At 44.3% G+C, this 17,550-nt stretch overlaps 1 protein-coding gene across 1 annotated transcript in view; it reads left to right on the top strand.

Annotated features, from left to right (window-relative positions):
• NPAS3 (neuronal PAS domain protein 3) overlaps positions 1-17,550 on the top strand; it is an 847,937-nt gene that overhangs the window by 818,092 nt on the left and 12,295 nt on the right. The window contains exon 10 of the mRNA XM_066633763.1: positions 6,185-6,291. Coding sequence (XP_066489860.1) covers positions 6,185-6,291 — 107 coding nt within the window. The remainder of the gene's footprint in view (positions 1-6,184; positions 6,292-17,550) is intronic.

Below are 17,550 nucleotides of genomic sequence, written 5' to 3'. Positions count from 1 at the left end.
CCAGGGATCTTGAGCATAGTGGAATCCATGTGTTCTGGAGGTCATCTGGGGCTCAGAGATCTCAACAGGTGTGAAATGCTCTTCATCTTTCCCTAATAGCCTACACAGATCCAGCTTTGTTAAACACAGATTTTTTTATACACGGATTTGACTCAACACGAATGGCCTCTGCAAATGAGAAGGAATGTGGTGATCCCTGGAGAAGGGGAAAAATGCATCCCTTTAAAATCACAGTTTAAAAAAACCGATTTTCTTACTGTTGTAGAGAGAGACAGTCTTGCAAGCCATTAAAGGTATAACCTAATCATCCTCAATGATTTTTCTCAATCATTTTTCTCAATGCAATGAGAAGCAAATTAAAGGAAAACAGGAATTTGCACGAGCACTCGAGGAATCCTTTCCAGGCCCGGCCGATGCAAACGCATCCAACAGATGGGAACATTTCAAGAATACTGTTTACAACTCCGCCTTGTCCATATTCGGCAAGAAGACCAACAAGACGGCAGACTGGTTTGAAGCCCACTCTGAGGAGTTGACAACAGTCATTGAGGAAAAGAGGAGAGCTCAAGCAGCATACAAGGCCTGTCCCAGTGAGCGCAACCTGCAGGTCCTCCGAGCTACTTGCAGCAAAGTCCAGCAGGCTGCCAGGAAATGTGCTAACGAATACTGGCTCCAGCTCTGTTCCCAGATACAGATAGCAGCTGACACGGGCAACATCAAGGGGATGTATGATGGTATCAAGCAGGCCCTAGGTTCAACACAGAAGAAAATTGCCCCTCTGAAGTCTGCAGCAGGCGAGGTCATCCAGGATCGGGCGCAGCAGATGGAACGCTGGGTGCAGCACTACTCTGAGCTATATTCCACAGAAAATGTAGTCACCGAAGAAGCGCTGAACAACATTGAGTGCCTGCCTGTGCTGGAGGAGCTTGACAGTGAACCAACCCTAGAAGAACTTCACGTGGCCCTGGACTCCCTTGCCTTTGGCAAGGCACCTGGAAAAGACAGCATCCCTGCCGAAGTCCTAAAGTGCTGCAAAGAGATCATTGTCACTGAGCTGCATGAAATCCTCTGTCTTTGCTGGAGAGAAGGTGGAGTACCTCAAGACATGAGGGATGCAAACATCATCACGCTGTACAAGAACAAAGGTGACAGGGGTGACTGCAACAACTACCGTGGCATCTCTCTCCTTAGCGTTGTAGGAAAGTTGTTTGCCCGAGTTACACTAAAGAGGCTCCAGGTACTTGCAGAGAGTGTCTATCCAGAATCGCAGTGCGGATTCCGAGCCAACAGGTCCACCACTGATATGGTATTCTCCCTTAGACAACTGCAGGAGAAATGCAGGGAACAACGACAGCCACTCTTTATAGCCTTCATATCTCACGAAGGCTTTCAACCTGGTCAGCAGGGACGGCCCCTGATTCTCCCCAAGATTGGATGTCTACCCAGGCTCCTCAGCATCATCAGATCCTTCCACAAGGACATGAAGGGCACTGTTGTCTTCGATGGCTCCACATCAGACCCCTTTGACATCCGAAGCAGCGTGAATCAGGGCTGTGTTCTTGCACCAACCTTGTTTGGGATTTTCTTTGCTGTCCTGCTGAAGCAGGCCTTTGGAACTGCAACAGAAGGCATCTATCTCCGGACCAGATCAGACGGAAAGCTCTTCAACCTCTCCAGACTGAGAGCAAAGTCCAAAGTCCATCTGAAATGTCTGCATGACTTCCTCTTTGCCGACGATGCAGCTGTCACTACCCACTCTGCCAAAGATCTCCAGCAGCTCATGGATCATTTTAGCAAGGCCTGCCAAGATTTTGGACTGACGATCAGCCTAAAGAAGACATAGGTCATGGTTCAGGATGTGGACTCACCTCCCTGCATTACAATCTCTGCGCATGAACTGGAAGTTGTCCATGACTTTGTGTACCTTGGCTCAGCGATCTCCGACACTCTTTCTCTCGATACCGAGCTAAACAAATGCTTCGGTAAAGCAGCTACCACGTTTTCCAGACTCACAAAGAGAGTCTGGTCCAACAAGAAGCTGACGGAACATACCAAGATCCAGGTCTACAGAGCTTGCGTCCTGAGTACACTTCTGTACTGCAGTGAGTCATGGACTCTCCGCTCACAACAGGAGAGGAAACTGAACACTTTCCACATGCGCTGCCTCCGACGCATCCTCGGTTTCACCTGGCAGGACAAAGTTCCTAACAACACAGTCCTGGAACGTGCTGGAATCCCTAGCATGTATGCACTGCTGAAACAGAGACGTCTGTGTTGGCTTGGTCATGTTGTGAGAATGGATGATGGGCGGATCCAAAAGAATCTCCTCTATGGAGAACTCGTGCAAAGAAAGCGCCCTACAGATAGACCACAGCTGTGATACGAGGACATCTGCAAGAGGGATCTGAAGGCCTTAGGAATGGACCTCAACAAGTGGGAAACCCTGGCCTCTGAGCGGCCTGCTTGGAGGCAGGCTGTGCAGCATGGCCTTTCCCAGTTTGAAGAGACACTTTGCCAGCAGTCTGAGGCAAAGAGGCAAAGAAGGAAGGCCCATAGCCAGGGAGACAGACCACGGACAGACTGCACTTGCTCCCGGTGTGGAAGGGATTGTCACTCCCGGATTGGCCTTTTCAGCCACACTAGACGCTGTGCCAGAACCACCTTTCAGAGTGTGATACCATAGTCTTTTGAGACTGAAGGTTGCCAATGAATGAATGTAAAGGAAAACAGTCGTTTAACAATTAGAGGAGGATTGGCAGGCTGACAATCCATCAATCATTCTCTCTTCAGGCAGCTTCAGCCCAAGAGCCCTCCCTCCCTGCTGAGCACATGAAAGAAAGATACTTTGCATTGGTGAAGGGAGGGGTCTGAGTGAAGCCTTTCTAAGCACCTGGAGAGAGACTGATGGTTGGATTGTTGTCTTAATGACTCTGTCTTAACATCACAAAGGTCAGCAAGGCTGTTTTTCTTTGCTGGAGCAAAGAAAATTTGTTTTTTAAATTGATTTGCTATAGTATGTTTTTTGCCCCCCACTTGAGTTCTGGGAACAGAACCCTTGCGAATAATGAGACTCAACCTGGACATCAGTCTTTAGAAGTTTACTACACAATTCGGTGCGTGTCTCGGATCACATGTCTTCCCACCAGCGCGCCACTATATTTGCACTACGTGATTGGTTATGCTGAATGAACAGAAGTCCAAATCAATCTCTTCTCTTGCATTGGCCCTTGCCATCCACTGCGCATACCATGGTCCACAAGTCTTAAATGTCTCGACATTTGAGACTATGCATTATGCTATCTGAATGCTTTTAAATTTACCGCATCAAATGCAACAGTCTCATTGTTTTCTATTTGGGGTAATTGAGACACAAATGGTTAATCAGTGAGTAGATTTGAGTTTAGCAGTGATGAGTCCCCGTTTGTCAGCACCGGATAGGGCTCTGGATCGCAAGTGGCAGTTGCTAGATCCAGGAACTGCTTTCTCTCTATGTATGACAAGCTCACCAACTGTTTCTGTCCTCATTGTCTCCCTTGAGGGACAGGTACAAGCAGTGGAGCCAGATGGTCAGAGTTGCACTTGAATGTGCCTTAAGTTCATTTCCATACTTAATACATATGGAAAGGGTGGGAAGAGGGAGAGGCCTTTTCCTAGTAAAGGAACTATGTAAATAACTAGCAAACCAAAAATGAACAGAAGTGCACAGTTTGCCTGTTCTGGGAGAGTTTTCCAGGTTATCTTCTTCCACAGCATGTGCTACAGTCTATCCCTTCCCAGCCTGCAACATCTCTAAGTTGAACTCTATAAATATGTTCCAATTGATGCCATGGGAGTCTTTCCCTTCCAGAGCCTTGACAGAAGGAGCATTGCTGAACTGGGGAGGAGGGGTTCTGGGAGAGTTGAATTATCCTGTGGGCTGGATAAAGATATCCGGCCCGTGGACCTTATGTTTGTCCAATTATCACGTGGGCCGCCCTTTCAACTGTGCCACTTCTGCTGAGGTGTCACTTCACAGAGCTCCTCTCAGCTGCTGAGCTGCAGAATGTTAAGAACATAAGAAGAACCCTGCTGGATGAGGACAAAGGCACATCTAGTCCAGCTTCCTGTATCTCAGAGCGGCCCATCAGATGCCTCTGAGAGCATGCATGATAAAAAGAGACCTGCATCCCGGTTCCACTCCTGGCATTCTAAGGTAGCCCACTTCTAAAACCAGGAGGCTGCACATACCATCATGGCTTGTAACCTATGATTGACTTATCTTCCAGAAATCTGTCTAATCCTCTTTTAAAGGTATCTGGGGGGGGGGGGTGCCATTACCACATCCTGTGGCAAAGAGTTCCACAGATTAATTACATGCTGAGTAAAGAAATCTTTTCTTTTGCCTGTTCTAACTCTCCTGACGCTCAATTTTAGTGATGATGATTTGGCAGAAGTGGCACAGCTGAAAGGGCGGCCCCTGTGATAATTGAGCTCTCCCATATCCTGACAATATGATCAAGATTTGCACATTTTCTCTTCTGCCATTTGAAGCTAATGAATTCCTAGGTCAGAACAAAGTGCTTGTTTCTGGCCATCATCTGCTTAATGATTTCACTTCCTGCTTAATGATATCACTTCTGGCCCTCAGCAAAAGCCATGAATACTTTTCAGCCCACTATGTGAAACGAGTTTGACACCTCTGGGCTAGAGGACGCTGTCTCCTGATCTTTTCTGTTACCAGATAATGTGAACACAGTGTCATAAAACCCCCCACTTCAGTAAATGATTTTTTTGGTCTAACAGTGAGAACCTGTTAGGTAGTTCCCTCATTTGCTAAATATTTTTTTCTCGCACCTATTTCTACTGTCTCTCTGAGTACTACGTGGAGTTTCATCCTGCCAAAAATCTCTTCACTGGAAGGTGTGAACCATGTTTGTTCTTTGATAGCTCTCCCTCTCTTGCTCGCTGTCTCTTTTCATTAGTATTAAGTCTGTACCGTACGGGAGAGACTTTGCACAGTCACCCCTTGGAACCTCAGTGGCTGCAAGTTCCTATTAGCTCCCGAAAGAGACTGTCGTCAGGAGGAGAGCATTCTGTTCCAAACATAAAAACGAATTCTGTCCTCAAAAAAGGGGGAAAGAACTATTTCAAATGTCTGTGCAGACCAGGCTTCACCCAACAGGTTTTTCAATTTGGGTTTTTTTTGTGTGTTTTTTTTTTTACACTGACGCCTAAGGACATTGACATCTGGACAATCAATGACAGAAACAGACACATACATAGACAGACTGAACCGAGCGTAGAGAAGGAAGAGCTACTGAAAAGATGTTAAAGTTTCTGTGTGGAGTAAACCACAAAGTCCCAGTTGAAAGGGCCAGGAGTGAAAGCTGAGCTCCCAGCTGAATAGGACTAAAAAAGAGAACACCCCCAGGCATCTGTATGTCTCCGCATTCAAATTATATCTCCTGAAATGTCAGTTTGGACTTTGTGCCAGGAAGCCGTTGAAGAAGCCGTTTCATGAATATACCCAATAGAAGTCCAATCTGTTGAAATGAAAGGTGTCTCTAATCATTCAGCATAAGCATAGCATGTTCTCATTTTATTATGCAACCTTGAATTATCAGGCTCTTTTAATGAGGAGCTTTGTCTTTTAAGGAATTATACTATCTTTGTGCCTGTTGCATGAGCAGAGTGGACCCACCGAAGACTGACTTTGCCTTTATTTTAATGGGCCAGTTTTAGTGGCTTAGCTAAAGGGGGTGCAAAAGCACTAACCTCTGTTCTGCGCCCCGCCATTTGGAATGGCTCCGAAGGGGAGGGGTGGCTTGCACAGGACATTCCGGTGACTGCAAAACTTAATGCTTTGCATCCCCTCTAGCGATGCCTCTGGCCAGTTTCAGTCACTTTGCTTTGAAAGGATTGTATTTGGCCATGTATCTGCTTGGTGCAACTGTTTTGTAAATCAAGGGCAGCAGGATTTCAGGGGTGCTAAATTAATGTAAATGTGTTTCTCCAGGTGCCTGTTTCTAAAAGCCAACCTTACAATGTCCTGTGTCGACGTAAGAACACAAGTTGAAATAGCAGCACAATATGCTACTGGCTTTGCAAGAATGGCTTTGCAGGAGTAAAAATAACTGAAGAAATTTGACTGCTCCTGCATTTTTTTCTCTCTTCCCAATTTATAGGCTCTGTTTTTCCTTTATAGGATTAGTGATTACATGGATCTGACCCCTGTAGATATCGTAGGGAAGAGATGCTACCACTTCATTCACGCGGAGGACGTGGAGGGGATCAGGCACAGTCACTTGGACCGTAAGTATTTTCCAGCCTTGTCAAACGATCCGGCCTAACTGCGATTTGCCTTCCGCTGCTACGGACCTTTGCGTTGCATGTTTTTTTTTGTTTGCTTTGAGAGTGATTCAGGTGTAAGACCACCTCACGCTGCCAGTGAGTGTCGGAACTTGGAACTAGCAAATTCGAATTAGGCTGAATGTACTTTTGTGGTCGGTGGAATGTGTGTTTATATTTTGAAACACTCGTGTGCGGGTTTAGAAAGGTGTTTCCCAGTTAGTGGAACTCATACCACCGGTGCTGCTTGACGTGGTGTTTGGTGGTCCTTGCAGGGCCCCCCAAACCTCCACCACTTGGCAGTGAGACCAGTGACGCAACGCAACAAGCAGCAGGCTTGGCTTAGCGGGCAGAGCTCCAGTGTGCACATTCTGCATGCTCAAGAAAGCCCTCCCATCCTCCCTGAGCCTTTAACTGGTGTTTGTTGCATTGCATCTGGTCTCCCAATCCAAAAGGAACAGGCATTAACATCATAGCTGGTTCCTTCCAGTGGTACTTCCAATAGGCAGACCATGCAGAGTGGTACAGTGAGGGACAAACGCTGGTTTAGAACCAGTTGGTTGAAAAGAAAGAGGTTTCTTTGATTGCTTTGCAAGAACATTGTGTATTGATGTTCTATGATGGAAACGTGAGTGACCTTAATACTGTCATGTTGAATAGGCCTTGAACCCATTACGGCTAGGTTGGATGGGCACATCCCTGATCCAGACCCCTGTGTAGTCGAAGAAGGGGCTTTTAAGGCTATTTTGGTTCTGGTTTTGCCTTGGTAGTAGATTCCTGTTGTGCAAATGCTACACGCTGGTGGATAACCAATGGTGGCTCAGTTTAAAAGTGACGCTGAGCGCATGAGACTTGGTCCTGGTACATTATTACATTTCCAGCATCACATTTTACCAGGCTAAGTGTTAGGATGCATTTGCATTTGATCCTGATATGTGGCATGGCAGGGGGGAAAAAACTGTGAATAGAATAGAATCCTTTATTGGCATATATAACAAACAGGTACATTACAGAGCCTATTATGTGGCGGTAGTGGCAGCGAAGAGATCTTTCTTCTCTGCTACCATTGCGTCTGCTGAGAACCGTCCGGCAGTGCGGGGCCTCCTCCATCAGGCCCCTCCAGTAGACCAGGAGGAACACACGGTCAGCTGCTGTGACGTGTTCGCACAACTTGTTCGTCACAACTTGGATGCCACATCGACAATGTCTGGCGATGTCCCCCTGGCAACTGCTTGTCCGGTGTTGTGGGATTCTTTTCAGCTTGTACAGCCTGAGGATGTGGACAGACTCCTTTGGAGTGTGAGGCCATCTGCCTGCCTGTTTGACCCTTGCCCAGCTTGGCTGATAAGAGCTGCCTGGAGTGGACTGGCTGAGTGGACAGGCAGGGTGGTCAACTCTTCCTTGATGGAGGGGACGTTACCATGCGCTTTGAAACGGGCGGTGGTTTCCCCCTCCTGAAGAGGCCCTCCCTGAATTCCACTGTATTAGACAACTACCGGCCAGTCTCCAACATCCCGTTTCTGGGCAAGATAATTGAGCGGGTGATGGCGTCTCAACTCCAAAGGGTCTTGGATGAAGCGGATTATCTGGATCCTTTTTAATCTCGTTTCACGCCGGGCTTTGGGATGGAAACCGCCTTGGTCACCTTGGTGGATGACCTACGCCGGGGACTGGACAGGGGGAGTGTGTCCCTGTTGGTTCTGCTGAACCTCTCAGTGGCTTTCGATACCATCGACCATGGTAACCATGGGTCTTCTCAGTAGTGGCACCGACACTATGGAATTCCCTTCCCCTTGACTGAAGAACTGCTCCCCGTCTTGAAACTTTTCGGCGAGGCCTGAAGACCCTTCTGTTTAAACAAGCCTTCTGAGTTCCTGGCCTTTTTAACATCTTTTAATATCTTTTTTAACATCTGGTTACAGGCCTGATCCTTTTCTAATTTGCTGTGCTATGCTCTTTTACCTGACTACTTTTTTATCTGACCACAGGTTTTTATGATCTGTTTTTATCTGTTTTTAAATTATGTTTTTAATTTGTTTTAACCTTGTTTGTAAGCCACCTTGAGTCCATTCGGAGAGAAAGGCGGGGTAAAAATAAAGTTAATAATAATTAGTATTAGTATTGTATTGGCAACCTTCAGTCTCGAAAGACTATGGTATCGCGCTCTGAAAGGTGGTTCTGGCACAGCGTCCAGTGTGGCTGAAACTGGCTGGAGACTGCCCAGCTTAAGGTGGGCGGTAGCTGCCCAATGAGATGCAATGATCTCTCCCACCGTCGGAAGCAGCCCCTGGCGTCACGCTTTACGCCAATCGAGCGAAGACTTATAACCGGTAAACTGCTGCTTCCCGTGTTGTGCCAACGCCGTATGGCGAAGTTGGAGTGTCCTCTCCAGTGCGCGAAGCCTGGGTAAAGAAGGTATGGAGGATAGGCTGTTACCCATGCAGCAAATCCCCCCTCTCCACGTCGCTGGAATGGTCCAATGGAAAGGCAGAAGCCAATACGGTTGGTTCCAGCGGCATCGCAGGAGTTGCCAGAATGTGACTGATAATAATTAATAAGTATGCAAACTATATACATTAGGTCAGCCATGAAATAAACCGTTTATTTCCAATGGCAGGGCCTCCATCGCTGCAGTTACCCAGCAGAGCCTGAATTAATGCTGTGGAACTACTCTGGGGTAAATCATTTGAGGATTGGGATCTTATTACCAACTGCCCACTGTCAAATTTCTCTTTAGCCTGGTTTTAAAATGCGTTAGTATTCTGCATAGCCATAACAATAAGAGGGACAAAGTAATTAAGATACTTTCTATCACTGTAATATATGAAAAAGCTCCTTTAAAAGGCATTGTTCTAGTACAACAATGTTGCCCTATTCTGATTTAGCAAGTCCATTTGCTACTAAAAAATGAATGGGTGTCACCTAATGTAGGCGCATAACATAGCCTCAATTAATTGGATACATTAAGGATGTTCACTGAACAGTAACATCAAGTGTTTTCTGGCTGGGAAGCCAGACAGCATGGAGGGCAGTCAAGACCTCCAGAGGATGTCATGAATATCCTTCTGGACAAATATAGGACAAAATACCAGGCTTTTCAAAATGAATGAATTGCTTGTGGTGGTGTGTGGCTGGCATTGTGAAGCCACATATCTAATATGCGCTTTTTTCATTTTGGAATCTTAATTGAGGTCTAAATTCATAAACCTGACACCGACAAAAAAGATACTTGTCACCTTCAGCGACTGCTTAGAGAACGTTGTCCTATTTCTTGGGGACTTGATTTACAGCTATAAGAAACACAATTCCTTAGGAACTGTGAGCAAGGGCAGTTCATTTCCCCTATAGCAAAGGTCTCTGATGAATATGTTCGATAGCACTCTCTCTGATGCGCTTCTATTTGGTTGGCAGTCGTGAAGTAATCCAGATTTTCTGAAAACAAACTGCTTCACTATCACTTTGTTCACGGCTTCCCATTTTCCAGGAGATCTTGCCCTTCAATACAGAGAGAGAGAAAATTTTCCTCCAAAATCAGTTACACATATATGACTGCTTTTGTGTACGTTCACTGGGAAATTCCTCTTGACATACTCAATATTACTTAGTGCTTCTGTCTCCTGGTTACAAACGAACTGAGTCTTTGAACTCGTACATATCAATTATAATTTTTTGTTCCTTTAATAACCTTATGCACATAAAAAATAGATAGAATGAGTCGATAATTCCTAACAGTAAAAACACACTTCACAAGTTTTGCTATCATGCTGTGGAATAACTCCACAATGTCAAGTAGCACACAATTAGTAAAACTGTAGGGGGAAAAAAGAAAGTGTTTTCATCCTGATGAATTTTGATCCTAATCAGATTGAAATTTCAATGCTTTTGTAGTGCTTAATATCTTCAATCATAAAAGAAATCAAACTGATTCCAATGTCAGACTGCTACATTTCTTGGCTGCTGTGAAATGCTAAAATATACAAATGAATGTCACTGTTGTACAAGTTTATGATAATAACTGAAAAGAGAGAGAAAGAGAGAGAGATTTTAAATTAGTGTGATAGTCTGTCTCCTGTTCAGATTATTTCTGAGCAAACCAACCTAAAAACCCAACAACAGAGAAAGAACCAACTTGCAGCTGCAGCAGGTTTGGTAGCAAACTATGGTCATTGATCAGCCATTTTCAACCATGTGCCATGGCACACTGGCATGCTGTGAATAGTCTCCAGGTGTGCCGCAGGAAAGAGGGTCATTTATTGGTAGGACCATTGGGGGATGTGAACCTCCCCTTTGGCAATACAGTAAACCTTGTCAGTTGTCTAAGAACCGACGGTGTGCTTTGACCATTTTAGTGCCTTGCCAGTGTGCCATGAGATGGAAAAGGTTGAAAATCACTGTCGTGGTTCATCAACCGGTGCTTCAGCCATATAGGCAGCCATTGGCCTTTTGATGCAAAATGATATGAAGGAAAAGCTCATGGAAAGTAAGAGCGTGAGACAAATGGATTGTGGTAAACAGGCATATCACCAACTGCGCAGATCGGTTTATGGTGATGGTGATAGAAAATTAAAGCAGTTTGCCGTTTTCATTCATGAGGGAATGACTCAAGAGGAAGTAGCTGAAAGGTTATGTTGAATTAAGGAGAAAGCATGAAGCTGGTCTCTTGGTTTCCACACCATTTAAGACTCAGGATGCCTTCATCTATTGGTTAGATTAGGGAAGAGCAGGTAAAAGGATGCCAGGGTCCAGTGGTTGGAAGGTGAAAGAGAAGCTTGGCTCTGCCTATCTACCAGAGATTTAACAGTTAGAAATAAAAACTTTGTAGTTTTATCACTGTATTTGGAAACTTTGAAATGAGCCACCATGGGCTTTTTCAGGGGCCATAAAGGAGTATTAAAAAAACATCTAAATAGATTAGGGCAGGTGTGCATAATTATACAATGTGGACTGATGGGTGGGGTTGTTGACCCTTAACGACAACTGTAGGTAATGACAGTCTATGTACCACTACTGACCCTTAGTGACAACTTAAAAGTGGGACAAAGATTGGTGAGGATCTAAGTAATCAGGTATTCTTTGAATACTGCAACATGTATGTTCCTTAGCACATAAAGCAGAGGAAATGCATCTCTGTTTCACTTGTGAACCACTGCCTGTCACCATAAAGCTCAAAGCTTACTCCTGCCATGTCTGAATGGGAACCAACTGAAAAAATGGTCTTCTGGTGGAGGAAAGCATCATTCTGAAATAATAATGGATTGGATTCAAAGGTGCCCTTCTCTACAGAGAAGGTGTTTTTCAATGCTGCACACCAAGCACTGGGGCACTGCACAAGAAAAGTAAAAACAAATCCAACCATTCTCTTCTGTTTGCAGATAACCTTGTGCAACTTCTTGTAGGAGCACAAGAACTGCTATTAAACCTGTGCATTATCGTGCTGTGCAGCTCATACATGTACCGGATGGGTTTTTTTCTTCCACTCACATGGCTCCATTGTATTGAGGGCCTGCACCGGCAGAACATGCGTTCTGCCGACATATACAGTCTCAAAAGTACTATAAAGCGCTTTGCAACAGCGCAAGGTCCAGGCACACTAGTGGGAAGGCCAGAGCCATCCCTATGGCACCAGTGGTTGTCTGGAGGAGGACTGGAGCAGGTAAGTCCAGCACAGGGGTGGGGGGAGGGCAGGGAGGGGGTTGAACAGTGTGGGGGAGGGGCAGGAGAGGGCAGGATGGGAGCAGGAGTTTGCTGATAGGACTCTGCAGGGGAGCACTGACCTGCGCTGGCACATGCCATATCCAAACACCCATCCAGGCCTGATCTAGCTGGATCTAGCTGGATGGATCAACACAGGCTTGTGCCAGTGATGGACCCGTTGTGGCTGCTGAGGTTTGCTCCGGGGCAAGGGAACAAACGTGCCTTTACTCCATGAAGATATCCAGCAGCCGAAAACTGCCCATGGGATGCAGCGTAACTTGCACTGGTGCTGCTGCACAGAGATTTAGGAAGGACTGGGCTGACAGTTCCTTAGATCCATCCCACTAGGAAAAAGGAATAGTTTGATATAATCATCACAGAACCTGTGAAAAGAGATTAAAATATGGGTTTTTATTTTTTTTTTTAAAAACAGTTTAATGTACAATTATTTTCAAAAATGAGCTGTAAGAAGCTCTTTATGCTGCCCAAACATTTGCATCAATTATAATATATGAATAAAAATAATATGTATTATGCTCAGCGCAGCTAAACCCAACTGATAGAAAAGGATTAAAAAAGTAACTTGATTAAATATAAAGCTTTTTGTTTCCTCTTTCAGTGAACGAATCTGCAGACAATAATAATAATAAAAAAGATTTAGGAAACATCAGACCTTCGGATTCTTCAAAATGCAGCAAGCTATTTTGCTATTCTTCACTACTTCAGCAAAGAATGGGCACTTATCGCACCATATTATGTTAGACAATTCCTTAATTTTCTTAATTTGGTTTCTTTTGAAATAAGTACACTGAGGTGCTATACGTGTTTTCAGAATTTCTGTGAACTTTTCGCAGCCCAACCTTATCCTTACCTCACAGAGCCGTCCATCCTCGAATCCTTCCTTGCGACAGTGCCGACTGCCATAAATCAGTCAGCGCCTGTCACAAAAGGCATTCCATCAGTGGAATGGAATCACGACTCACTCCGCGTGCTATCAAATTTAGCTAAAATGGTCAAGGCACACTTTTTTTTTTACAATATATTTTTAGAATTTTTTTTTTTTTTTTACAATTGACAAGGCACACCTCATTGCCTGCTTGGGCTTGCATCCCTCAAAGGCCCTACTAATATATGACCCTCCCCACAAACCCCCATGACACACCTGCAGACCATTTGCAACACACCGGTGTGCCACAGTGCAATTTTGAAAATGTCGGGTCTAAAATATACATACCGTATTTTTTGCTCCGTAAGACACACCTGACCATAAGACGCACATATTTTTTAGAGGAGGAAAACAGGAAAAAAAATATTCTGAACCAAATAGTGTAATAAAATATTTAATAAACTATAACACAATAACATTTGAACCATCCCCCCCTTCTTAGGGTGAATGGGATCATAAACTGGCGTGAAGATCCCTCCCTTTATTAGGGTGAGTGGGGTCATAAACTGGCGTGAAGATCCCTCCCTTTATTAGGGTGAATGGGGTCATAAACTGGCGTGAAGATCCCTCCCTTTATTAGGGTGAATGGGTCATAAACTGGCATGAAGATCCCTCCCTTTATTAGGGTGAATGGGTCATAAACCGGCATGAAGATCCCTCCCTTTATTAGGGTGAATGGGTCATAAACTGGCGTGAAGATCCCTCCCTTTATTAGGGTGAATGGGGTCATAAACTGGCGTGAAGATCCCTCCCTTTATTAGGGTGAATGGGGTCATAAACCGGCATGAAGATCCCTCCCTTTATTAGGGTGAATGGGGTCATAAACCGGCGTGAAGATCCCTCCCTTTATTAGGGTGAATGGGATCATAAACTGGCGTGAAGATTCCCCCTTCATTAAGGTCCCCCACGTGCACTCTTTTTTGCTGTATTCGCTCCATAAGACGCACACACTTCCCCCCCCCCACTTTTTTGGGGGGAAAAAGTGCGTCTTATGGAGCGAAAAATACGGTACATACACACACACACACACACATGCATACATAGGTATTTATATATCACCTTCTTCTGTTTTCACACAGCATTTAAGGTGGTTTACATAGGTAGACTAATCTAAACCAGCATTTTCCAATGGGGTTTTTACAATATGTTCTGTGGCAAAGACTCACAGAACTCAGTTCACCAGATGTTCCCTTCACGATGTGGTTATCTCTTCTGGCTGAGGGCCATCGAGCTGGTGCAGGCAACTGTATATCAAGCCCATACAGGTCCTCAAGGCTGATCTCCATTCTTTGCCAGCTGACATTCTCACACACTCTCCTGCTCCCACACTCTCATGGGGGGGGGGCTCATCAATTCAACAGTCACTCAGTGGGGGACAGCATCTTATCAGCCTGGCACTCTGTCTCCCATCCAGAACAAGACCACAGTTGTTCCTCATTAACTCTTCAGGAAATGCAGACAGCTCAACAATCAGACCATACCTCCTGCCCGACAATAACAAATATGTCTGTGTGTTCAATGCTTTTTGTAATGCTGGATTTTGGAATACATATAGTCATACCTTGGTACATGGGGAAATACTAAAAAAATTCTCCCAGTATTTTAACGAAACTTTGTGTGCTCCAGCATACCTTGTAAATTGAAGTGATGTGGTGTAGAGGCTGAGATCGAGTTGAGAATCAGAACCTCCCAAGTTCCAAACTCACCTCTGCCATGCATTCACTGGGCTGCCTTTCCGCATGCCACCCGCTCCGTTCTCCAGAGGTGCCAGTGTGCCACTTGAAGGAGTCCATCAAGATAATACATGACAATCACTTGGAAGCACCATGCAGTAGAGTCATGGAGATCTTGTTTCCTACTAAGCAGAAACAAGAAGGAGAAGAAGGGAGAAGAAAATATATATTTTAAAAACGTACTCCAAGAATGCTGTTTTACAGTCCAATCCTATGCATGCCTACTCAGAAGCAAGTCCCTTTAGAGTCAATGGGACTTGCTCCCAGGAAAGTGTGGACAGGATTGGGCTGTTGATCATTAATCAGGTAAGGATGGAATGGAAAGAAACCTTGCAAGCACAAAAATTACAGAGGCTGTGACGCTGAAACCACTAAATCCAGATTACTCTTATTCATTAAGGTGGACTCTTTCAAGTAAATGACAGTCCTGGTTATGGAACCAGATATACACCACTCCAGAACTGAGTTATCTGGGTGGTATGCAGACTCACACTGTTTCATAAACACAGGTGTCAGAGCCTTCTTCTGGACTGCATCATCCTTCAGTGTGGCCCAGGTTGCATTTATGAACAACTCTTATGCTGGGAAGCTGAGTGGAGGGGGCGGAAGGTGTGATTTCCTCCCTATCCAGCCTGCTTCTCAAGGGGCCGGACTGGCCCTAAGGAAATCATTTGCAGAAAAGAGAAATGATGCCTAGTTCGCCTCCATGGCTTTTTTGCTGATGTGTCAAACATAATGGAAGTTTGCTAAATAGTATACAGTGCTTTTTTTTTAAGCACAGAAACCCAATGTGTAGATGCCTCCTATTTAAAATATCCAGCTCACTAATTGCGAAATCTGTAGAAAAGCCGCTGTAACATCAAAGGCTCAGTTGATTCTCAGAGCTGTTAGGAAAGAAATACTGGCTCTATTTCAAGCAAATAAGATCCTTAATGTACTCTTTCTGTCTGTGATGCTATTTTCCCCGTGGGTTTTGAAAATGACCTTCCTGTAAGCATCAAGGACTGTAACTTTTCAGATAAAGTAACTTGTTCTTGTTCTAAGTCAATGCCAGGTTTTATTCCCCTATAGTCCACAGTTTTCAAAAGCAGAAGAAAAAGTAATCCAGAATTTTTTTTTTCTATTTTTTAAAAAACCTCCTCTGTTTCCAGAATGAAGTTACCCTGTCAGCTTGCCTTGGGCCTTAGGTGGAGAAGAGGAGATTAAAGAGTCAGTATTCCTTTTCATGTTTCATCTGCCAGTTTTGTGAATGTAAAAAGAGAGCCGGTATTTACTGCTAAGTGTCCAACTGTGGCATTAAGCAGAGCTGCTTTTCCCCCCTTCTGATAAATTAACAATATTTTCATAGCAGGACAAATTGAATATCAGTGTTCCCTGCTCGTTTATAAGGGCATTTTTGCCGGAGCGGTAAATAGCACAGATGCCAGCTCCAAATTTCCCCCACCATAATGAGGCTCTTTGTGAAGCTGCAAGGCTGTGAAGCTTTAACTGGAAGCTGATCTCATCATTTCCTATTTACTCTATACTTACCTGAATACACAGTATACCGTAGCTTTTAAATGCATTTGTACTCGACTGAAATGTCCTATTGTCAGCTCTTTTGCCTTAAAAGGCTGCGTTTGATATGAGATTTCTTCATCTCCTCTTCAAACTGAATTAAACTACTTCCGTCTTATAAAACACAACTCTCTGTTTAGAAGCTTCTGGCTTTGATTTCTCGGAACAGCCTTACAGGATGAAACCGTGTTCTTTTAAAAACATATTTCTGGAAACAAACATGTACTGATCTGTTTCTTTTTACTAACAGGATTTTGTCACTGCGAAGAGTGGGAGTTTTTTTCTGTTCTTTCATTGCAAACAAAATTCACAAACAAGCTGGCCTCCCTTAGTTAGAAATGGTGGACTGTGCCATAGTATGTTGGCACCAAAATAAACTGGACAGGTTTTATACATTCTTCGTATGACACAATATATGTCTTTTGCCTGCGAACCTCCAGGGCCAAGCAAAATAAGGGATAACATTGTAAAATAATTCAGCAAAACATTGCAGTCAGTTTTTAGGGAATAGCAATGGAAAGGTCACTTGGTAGGGAAAGCTAGTTATTGGTAATTTTCTTTCGATTCAGTAAATTTTAAGGTACTGTCTTTGGAAGTTGTTGTTGTTGTTGTTGTTGTTGTTGTGTAATTCCATTGCCAATGACACTTACTGGTGATTTTCCTAAATTAAACGTTATTCATGTCACCTATGAGACCAAAAGCTTACACTACAAACGTAACACTTTGCTTTGTTTTATCCTTTTCTCCTGATTTGGTTTTGTTTTGGAGGATTTTTCACCCTTCCCTGCACGTGTGTAACAGTGCAATCCTACCATGTCTACACAGAAGTAAGTCCCATTGAGTTTAATGAGACTTACTCCCAGTTAATAAGGTAATGCATCCTTATTCCCATGAACATAACTGACAGCTACACCAATTGTGAAAAGTGGGATCATCTCCTGATTTGTTGAAATTACGGACTTGGGCAAACTAGATTGGTGGCAGCAACAAAATTGTTTTTTAGAACAAAAGTGTGTGTGTGTGTGTGTGTGTGTGTGTGTGTGTGTGTGCGCGTGCGTGCGTGCGTGCACTCCATATATGCTCCATATTTACAGCTTTCAGCATATGAAAGTGGATAAACTAGTACATGGAAAAGGTATCATGATGAGATAAAGTAAGCTCCTCTCTCAAGGAAGTGATAAACCACTGTAGTGCTAAACACATACTTTGGGCCGGCATTTGTGGCATGTGTTTGTTTTGCTTTTAACTAAACAGCAGCCACTTGGGGTAGGGGGAGTCAGGATTAGAATTAGG

This window comes from Tiliqua scincoides, chromosome 1 (genome assembly GCF_035046505.1).
Source record: "Tiliqua scincoides isolate rTilSci1 chromosome 1, rTilSci1.hap2, whole genome shotgun sequence".
Classification (NCBI taxonomy): Eukaryota; Metazoa; Chordata; class Lepidosauria; order Squamata; family Scincidae; genus Tiliqua; species Tiliqua scincoides.
This window is presented reverse-complemented; position numbering and strand designations above follow the sequence as displayed.